General features: G+C 38.2%; 1 protein-coding gene across 1 annotated transcript in view; it reads left to right on the forward strand.

Moving 5' to 3' along the window:
- Positions 1–9,902, forward strand: part of PAM (peptidylglycine alpha-amidating monooxygenase) — a 289,670-nt gene that overhangs the window by 126,548 nt on the left and 153,220 nt on the right. The window contains exons 3-4 of the mRNA XM_019664013.1: positions 8,440–8,900; positions 9,875–9,899. Coding sequence (XP_019519558.1) covers positions 8,812–8,900; positions 9,875–9,899 — 114 coding nt within the window. The 5' untranslated portion in view covers positions 8,440–8,811. The remainder of the gene's footprint in view (positions 1–8,439; positions 8,901–9,874; positions 9,900–9,902) is intronic.

The following is a 9,902-nucleotide window of genomic DNA, read 5'->3' on the forward strand; positions in this document are numbered from 1 at the left end:
AAAAAAAAAAAAAGGATTGATTAACTGCAAGAAAGACGGAAGGCAGATCCCCATTTTCAGACCACATTCACCTAGGTCCGGTGCCTGGCACTAAATATTTACACTTAAATGCATAGCCTCCGGTCTTCCATTCTATACCAGCTTCCTCTTAGACATAAAAGAAAATAATAATGCAAAGACTCACAAAGGAAGCATTACAAAGGTAATGCAAAAGACCTTTCAGTACCTCAGTCAGTGGGGTCATTCCATGATTCACACTTTATTGAAAAATGCAAACTAGGCATTTGAAATTTAGTTGAGTCTTGGGTATTAGTTTCAACCTAGGTTCTCAAAAACCTCACTGAAGAGGAGGAAGAGAGCTTATTAATTTTTGAAGTGCTATATTGTGGTGATAGCCTGTAAGTTTAGGCCTCATCTCTAACTTCACTACGAGTTAGGACAGAAATCATGGAGGGCTGCCACCTTGCTAAATGACTGCAGGACAAGGCTGAAGCCTGTCCCTCCATTCCCCCGCCCCCCCGCCCCACATTCAATAAGAATGTTTAAAGGAGAAAGGAAATGATAGCTGCGAAAGTGCTTTGTGCTCTTCTTCTGAAACTAAAGTCTATGTGTCATTCTGAGCTTATAAATAAATAAGATACCTGGTGGGCAAATAAGCAGCATACAAAGGAGCCATTCTCCCCCTCTGACGTCATGAGTAATGGTTAATAATTTCCTGGGCAGTGCACCAGTCTCTTGAGAACTTCCCGGTGCAGACCTTAGAACTAAAAGATGTGTGCTGATTGGAACACAAAGATCTGTTTTATCTTAGATTAAAATATGCCAGCACTGAATTTAGATACATGTGTTATGAAGTAACATTTGTATTAGTCAAAGTTGAAAAATTTAATTAAGAAGAATCTTTTGGTATTTTCCCCCATGGAAGTATTTACGGGACTGAGTGATTTGATGACTAATGGACAGATTTAAAGGGCATCTGGTACTGATCATGGAAACAAAAAAATAAATATAATTTGTTACTGTTGGCAAGTACTTATTTCAGTAGAATTATATGGTGAATGGTACCCTTGAGATTTAACATATATCCTCTAATAGGTAGCCAGCCAATTTTGACTTCCACCAGAAGAATACTTCAAATTGGCTACATGCTAGAAGAGATGAGTCTAAATTGACAGTGCCTTGCTAATGACGATAAACAGAGCCTTAAAGAAAAGAAACATAACAAAACAAAGAGAAGCAGCAACTTAGTATATTTAAGTGTGGCAAACTCCATGCCATATATAGAGTGAAGCTTACATCCTCACATAAAGAAAGGGTGTATCTCTGGGATCACTACACAAAATATTTTAGGATACATCTAGTAATGTTAATGAGAAAAGAAGGCCAAGTATATAAAAACGAAGTACAAATGAACAGACTGAAAACAACTGCACCTCAGTGCTGAGTTGCAGTTCAAATAACCATTCTTGGCTTCAGGATCTGGGAGCAAATAGCAAATGGTGAGGACTGTTGCGATCTGCAGATTGCAAACCTGTCCAGAAAATGAAGATACTTGGCTCCACCCCTAATTGTTGCCATGTGGAAATGTGGGTCCGGTGATGCCAACTCTTCAAGAGACACTGGAAATCAGGGTTGTATGTGAAACCTTTTCATTTTGAAATGTGTACTCAGAATTCAAATTCAGGGGAGGAGTTGAGAAAAGTTCTTGCAAGTCAAACAAAACCTACTTTGGATCAGATTTAGACCCTTGTCATAGATCTGCAATTTGTTCTTCAGTGAGTTATCTAAATGAGTAATGTTAGTAAGGCAGCAGAGGAAATGTTAGTGCTTCCTAATACATGAATGAAAAATGTGAAAAAGATTAGGTTACATTTACAGCTGATTAGTTAAGGGTTTCCACTGTGGCAGTCAGATTGCCTGTGTTTATATCCTGGCTGTGTACCCTGGGCAAGTTACCAAGTCGCTCTGTGTCTAGTTGCCACTTCAGTAAAATGGGAGCGATAACGGTACAGATGTCATACAGTTGCTATGAGAATTCAGACAAGCTGATCTATATCCAGGGCTTCTTAACACAGTGCCTGGCACATAGTAATTGCTTGATAAACATAGGCTATTACTGTTTTACAATAAAATGATATTCCGAGGATTTGCTCTTTGTTGCACTTGAAGAAAATATCCCCTGTCAATGGAATTAAGAGAATAGATTCTGGAGGCTGCAAGCCAGAATTGGTACCCTTGCTCTACTGCAGTGTAACCAGAGCAAGTTTACTAATTTTTCTAAATCGTAGATCCCTCCTCTGTAAAATGGGAATTATAGCTTGTACTTCAAAGTCATAAGAATTTAGTGAGATAATATGCATAAAGTCAATGCCTGGCATGTAGTCAATACATGTTACTTGCTGTAACAATTATTTTCCCCCCATTCTTTTAGAAGTTCCATATTTGCAAGCGCTATTTTAGGCCATTTATGTCTCATTACATGTATTTGAAAGGAATTACATCACATTTGACTTACAAATTAAGCTTCATCATAATGAACAATATTATAACAGTGGCAGTCATCCAGGGTGATTTTTACCTTCCAGAAGACATTTGGCAATGTCTGGAGACATTTTTGGTTGTCACAGCTGAGGGAAGTGCAACTGGAATTAAGTGGGTAGAGTCCAGGGTGCTGCTAAACAGCCTGTGATACACGGGACAGTCCTCTACAGCAAAGAATGATTCAGTCCAAAATGTGACTAGTGCTGAGCTTGAGAAACTCTGCATTAGGGCTATACAACTGCCATAAAATTTAGCTGATAAAGTTCTTGTCAAGCAAAAAAAAGGAGAGTTATTAATTTTTGAAAACATCACCTAACTCAGATATTAACATATAAATTAAAATCTGTAGAATCACATTCAATAAAATATTCTAAAATCTGTGTGTGTGTGTGTGTGTGTGTGTGTGTGTGTGTGTGTGTGTTCCTTTTGGTTACAAAAGTAATAACTTGTGAAAGTTAAAAGACTGCAAAAGCATATGAACGGAAAGTGAAAGTTCCCCTTTTTTCCCAACTATCCCCATAGAAAACCTTTGGAAATACAATGACGTTATATTACTTCAAATGTTTAAATACACATGTATACTGTTCTATAATTTGCTTTTTTAAAATTAATGTCTTTCCTTTCTCTTCTTGAAAACTCAGTCCTAAAGCTGTTATGTGGGCAGAACATGTAGGCATTCAGGAAGGGCGAGCTGGCCTGGGGAATGGAGCCCACCTGGGGCAAGGAGGGCATCAGTGGGGTGGGGTTGGTGGCCTGGAATGGGGTGTCACAGCCCACACAAGGTGAGGAGAGCATCCATGTGTGTGGGAAGCCCAGTGTAGGGTGTCAGTAAAGGCCAGGAGGGATGAAGAGCAAAAGAGAAGGCAGGGTGTTGAGCCCAGACTAGAAAGGGGGCCACAAGCAAGAAAGTGCTCAAAGGGTGATGGGACATGTCAGAAGAACACAAAAGCTAGCTAAAAGGAGCCACAACCAAGACAATCTGAGCATTAAAGTAAGCAATATAAATAAAGTTAGTGACAGATTAAAACCCTCTGAATAAAACAGGAAACTGTGAGTCCATTAGGATATAATAAATAAATGAATAAAATGAAAGTTTGATGATAAATGGAGTGTTCCTAAAGTCTAAAATAACCTCTCCACCAAAAAATATTAACAACAATGGGAAAAATGGTAATTTAGAGTGGAAATGTCTGAAAGAAGCCCCCTTAATCAAATGATCGAAGTTAACATTATCAGTAATGAGACCAATCAGAATCGCATGCCACTTCATAAGATGCTGTGGCAGCCAGCTCTCACGAAGATGATTCTTAGTTTTCATGCCCTTGGGTAGTCTTTGTCCACACTGAGTGGGGTTGATCTGTGCAACCAATAAGATATTACAGAAATTATGGTATGTGTCTTCTGATGTTAGGTCCTAAAAGACATTGCCTACTCTCACCAGAGCCAGATGCCATATTGTAAGGACACTTAAGCAGGCCTAGAGAGAAAGCCACATAGTGAGGAAATGTAGTTTCTGTCAACAGCCACCACTAACTCACCAGCCATGTGAGTTAGTCACCCTGCAGGCAAGTCCTCCCACCCCAGTCAAGACTTCAGATGATTGCGGCCCTTGCCACCTTCTTGATTGCAACCTTAGTTGTGTCGGTTGTTTGCAACTAAGTTTGGGGACAATTTGCTACACAGCAATAGACACTAATACAGATGCAGTAAGAACACAGCATCACTTCTGTGACAGTCCTGCCAGAGATGCACAGCCTGAGTCTAGTCCCTGATGAAAGAGAAAACAAACACTAATTGAGAGGCATTCTGAAAAATAACCAGCCTGCAATCTTCCAACAGAGTCAAGGTCATAAAAGTTTTTAAAGACAGACTGAGAAACTGTCCTGGAGGGAAGGAGACTAGACACATGACAACTTTATATACAATGCTTGACTCTGAGCTGGATTCTCTTGCTGTAAGAGATGTTACTGGGACAGTTGGCAGTTTGCAGACTGAGGATTAGATGATAGTAATGTGTCGATGTGAATATTTTTATTTTGACAGCTGTATTGTGGTTATGTAGTGGATTGTACTCTAGGAAATACACACTAAAATATTCAGGAGTGGTGAGGCACCAGGTCAGCAATTTATTCTCAGATGGTCAAAGAAATAAAGTTCTTTGTATTGTACTTGCAATATTTCTGTAAGTTTGAGATTGTTTACACATTTTAAAAGGTATGCAGAAAGAAAAAATGTCATAGAATATGACCTTGCCTATAAAAGTAGACCTTATCTTGTCTTTTTTTTGAAGGGGTACATAGTATTCAAATTTTTGTATCAAACTAAATTATTTTACCAATCTTTTATTGATGGGCATTTAAATTGATTCCAGTTCTTTGTTATTATAAACATCCAGTTCTGTTATTATAAAAATGCTAGTAAATATCCTTATAAATATGTTTGTACTCTTGTTCAATTTTTGCACAAGAATAAAACCCTAGAGTCAAATTGCTTTGTGAATGGATATGTACCCTTTAATCAGTTTAATCATAAGTCATTGTAGAAAACCACATAAAATCTCCTTAAAAGAAAATGAAATTTATAATTTGGTAGTTATTTTCATTTGTTTTTTCCCCATGGGAAGTAATCTCTTTAAGACTGGGAACTTTATCTGTCTTAATTATCACCATCCCCAGCATTAAGATAGTCCGATGCACTCAATAAATATTTGTTGCAACAACAGTAATAGCAAACATTTATTTTGTGTCCGGCATGGTTCTAAGGATATGAATTCATTTATTCCTTGTAGCAACCCTATGAGATAGGTAGTAGGATTATTTCCATTTTACAGATGTGGAAACTGAGTCAAAGAGAGGCTGGACACTTAATCCAGTTTCACAAGTCTAGTATCTAGCTGGTGGAGCCAGGAGTCCGGGTAGTTTCCCTTCAGTTTACAAGCTCTTTGCCACTATGCTATATATTGTTCTCTGTTGTTCAAAAATGAATCAATGAATGAATGATCAATATATTTATTTGATTCTTTGACCCATTACAAATTTCCACTCTTTTTTTTTTCTTTTTTCAAATGAAAATTGAAAGGAATAGACTGTTCATTTTGTAAAAGCCAACTTAGTTTAATGGTCCTCTGTACCAGGTTGTGCTTCCCTACATAATTCCTTGATTCCTGGAATTAATATCCATACAGGTGTACACTATAAATTATTCTTATTAAGAGTTTAGGAACGTGTAAACAGAATATTTGCTTTGTATTACAAATAAAATAGTAAATCTGGATCTGCAGCTGCAGTCTAGGAGGCAGAACCTATATAGTCCATGATTTTTTCAAACACGCCCTCTGCTCCACACCTGGGCTCCTGTGCCCCCATCCTTCCCTGCACCTGGAGTGCCCCTGTCCATCTCCAGCAGTGCAAACCCAACCAACCACCCTCCAAGCTGCTCTGAGTAGCACCTCTTCCACTGAAGTCTGCTTTACCTTTCTGTTCTTTCTTACCCTCCTCTTGAAGGTTGAAACAATCTTTCCTTCCTCAAAATTCCAGTCCTTTTCATAGTACTCTTATAGGAATACTGCATTGTAAACATACCTTATGTTAATTGTGTGAAGTCCTCATCTCCCTTAATATGCTATATCCTCTTTTAGTTTTATTTATTTTGTAAAACCCCAAAATATATTAGAATATTTTGTACAGAATATGAAATTAAGTATGTGTTTTGAATGAGGAAATAAGTTATCCCAGGAAATATATTGATATTTAAAATTTTATAATCCTAAATCAAAAGACTACTAAAATTTTTTTGAAATATTATGTATTCCAAAATCATCAGGAATTGTAAATAACAAATGAAATGGTTAGACATGATTTTTTTTTCACTTGATGACATGTATTTTTGTCTCTAGTTTACAAGGCATCAAAAACCAAGAAGCATAATTCCCTTTCATCCTATAAAACCTTTTGTTTTGTTTATGGCTGCAAGTATCAACTTTGTTTCCACCCACAACTTAAGTTCCCTTTTCTTGTAGTGGGTGGTTTAGGAACATCAAAGCTAATAAAATCAATCAAAGCTATAAGTGGAATTTATTTTTCAAGGGCCAGTACTTCAGGATTTAAAGAATTTTAATATTATATTTGTTTTCAAGTGTTTGTATAATAGCAAATCTCCCTACCAACTGGAAGGACTGTCCTTGAATCCTGTTCTGCATGAAATAACAAAATATAATCCCTTCTCCCCATATATTAAAAAAAATAAAATAAAATAAAAAGAACTTCAGGGATGTTAAGTATTGTCAATAGACAGCATTATACTTTGTTGCTGACAAAGGCAATAGCATAGCCTTGGGGCCAATTGTTTCTAGTCCCCCATAAGGAGGTCTTTCCTTCACCCAGGGACTGGGACAAAGGTTGAAGGGTTTTTTGTTGCTGAAAGCTCAAACAGCAAGCCAAAGAGAAAGTTCAAACAAGATGTATCATCAGTCTTTTAAAAATGTCATTGCTTATGTAAATTAGCTGTGGTCTTTGGGTGCTGGTGAGTCCCCAGCATCCCTGGATTGGTTGAATGTTCTATCATGTTTTATTTATATTTGATGGGCTTCAAGAAAGGTTTGACCATGAAGTATTCACATTTAATTTTAGTTCATGGCTCTTTTGTTTGTTTTAGTTTGGTTTTGTTTGTTTTTAGATTAGCTTCATTATCTTGTGCTTTCCAGAGGATAATTTAGAGGCTAACGTATTATTGTGGAGCACTTCTATATGATCTTACTGATTTTTGTTTTTTACTGTTGTTTATCTGGCCATTGGATTTGAAGTTCCCAAGCTATATTTATAATTAGTGATTAAAATCAAACTTTAAGGAATCTTTTTCTTTGGAGGTATTTTTTTTAATGGTGAATGATACATTTTAAAATAATGCCTTATGACTAAAATTTACAAACTTTACACATAGCCTTAAATATTTTCAGATAACAGTAAAGTCAAAACACACATTTTAAAATTTAGCCTAGTCTAATCCTATTCATAAAATGTTGAGATGTTGCATTAGTTCTGCACGCCTCTCATTTATAATAATGTTACTGTCTTGATCATACCCTTTATAGATATATTCGTTTGGGGGTCAGCTGAAATTCTCCCTGCTGTTTCTAAATGTATTGCACTGTAAATATCCAAACTTTATAAAGGAAAGGATGAATATGTTTTGGGAGGCATGCCTTCCTTATACGTTAATAATTATTACTTTATATATTAGGTGCAGAATTTTTACATAGACATTTACATTTCATCTATCACGTTAACTGTAGATTTTTATTTTTTTTGGTTTGTGTTAAAATAATCCTGAGAACTTTAGGGATTGCTGGTGATCATTCTTGGTAAGGGGGTATCTTTCTCCTTAGATCTGTAGCTCTGTGGTGCATATACATGATAAACATGCCTTTGTTCTCAAAGTCTTTTTCTATCTGATTACTGTTGTATTCAAGTGCTTTGTCTCTGCCTCTCTTAGATTCCCCCCCCCCTTTTCTTGTGTCCTTAGCCTGTCGTTTGTGTGAATAAGTTTGTTTACATTCAGCAGATGTATTAGTGCATTTTGATGATAGAAGGAAGTCATATAGTAAGGGGAAGAAATCAAGAGAGTGAGGTGGATGAGAGGGAAAAAGGGGGAAGAAGTAGGAAAAGAAAAGGAGAGAGTGGGTGTGAGGAAGAAAAGAGCAAAAGGCAGAACAGGGGCTACGGGGCCTTGTGAAACCTTGGGGGCTGGTCATGGGGGAGGGAGGTCAACGGACCAGCATTTTCCCCAGGCTTGGGCTGAAGCTTGTGAAACTACGAACGTATTAGAGAACCTCAGCTGGGATTTGCTGAGGACAAATGCTGTAATGTGTTAGTCATCCATTATCTGCTTCTATTTTTGCAGGTTCTGAATGATGACTGACGCGGGTTTGTGTGATATCCCTCCCCGTCCCTGTCATTCCCGAATGATAAGGACCCCGCACGTCTAGCCTCAGCACCAGGGCAAAAAGCAGCTCTGGAAAGAGGAAGGCTTCCGCTTGCGGACCGGACCAGAGTACCGCCTTCTCACGGGTCTCTGCCTGAGGCTGGTGATCCAGACCGGGTGCCTCATCCAGCTCGCCGCTCTTGCAGGCAGATGGTGTGTGGCCGCCGCAGGACGCCCTGGGCGCCCGGGCCATGAAGTAGCGGCTGCTGGCGGCGCTGCTGCCCGACCGCCGGCCCCAGCCCAGCGCGGCGCTGCCGGGTCCTCTCCCCGCGGGGCCGGAGCGGCGTGGACATGGCTGGCGTTCGCAGCCTGCTAGTGCTCCTCCTTGTTTTTGAAAGCAGCTGTTTGGGTTTCAGAAGCCCACTTTCTGTCTTTAAGAGGTGGGTGTTGTGTGTTTCTATTTTTTTTTTTTTAACAGGCGAAATGTCGTTTGGGTGGTTTTCTGTGCATGCTGTTGAAAAATGTAATCACTTTTACGAACCAGAGTGTCGGAGACATCTACAAGATTGATTTACTTGGCTGAAACGACTTGGAATTTTAGCACAGTAACTTCTTGTAAAGTCCCTCTTTACAGAAAAAGCCCACTGTATTGTCGCCAAGCCGCACTGGCTTTCAGAACTCCAATTAGAAGTTGTGATTTCCCATACAAATCGCTCCCTCTTGGGGAGATATTTCAGAAACTACAATATCGTCGTTTAGACTTGAATGCCTTCTTGTTTATAATAGCTTGAAGAATAAAATATCAGGTAAGTGGTGGGGAAAAGCAGAGCTGTAATAGCTCACGGGAAAACACTGAGCTGTACACACACTCCTCATAATTACCATGTTAAATATTTATGCACTTGTACATTGGAAATTCACATCGCAGCCCCCCCCCACACACACACACACACACAACTCTGCCTCCAAGCATTATTATTGTTGGTTTTTGTTTCTTACTGGTAATACTGGGCACTCATAAAATAGTTATAAAAATTTTACTAGGTTATGGTTAACATTTCTTCCATTAGAAAATTGGCAGGCCTGTGATAAGTCTGATTTATTAATACTGTCTTTTCATGAACTGGAAACAGATAAATATTTTGACAAGTTTTTATTGAATCGAGTTTTAAACGTAACCTGCTTGATTGCTCTGATTATATTTTGTTTAAATTGGGTGGGCCTGTATTGCTCATGGACTATAAAATGCAATCCTGAGAATGTTTTAGAGCATTATATAAGTTATTACATGTTTTCATTGGGTCTAAATCAATAATCTTTAATCTTACAGTTATACAGTTCCTTTTTTTTCCTTTTCATGACAAGTAAGGATTCCATTATGTTCAAGGATATTGAAATTGTCTTCTTTTTTAAGGTTTAAAGAAACTACCAGATCATTTTCC

This window comes from Hipposideros armiger, unplaced genomic scaffold, assembly GCF_001890085.2.
Source record: "Hipposideros armiger isolate ML-2016 unplaced genomic scaffold, ASM189008v1 scaffold_414, whole genome shotgun sequence".
Lineage (NCBI taxonomy): Eukaryota > Metazoa > Chordata > Mammalia > Chiroptera > Hipposideridae > Hipposideros > Hipposideros armiger.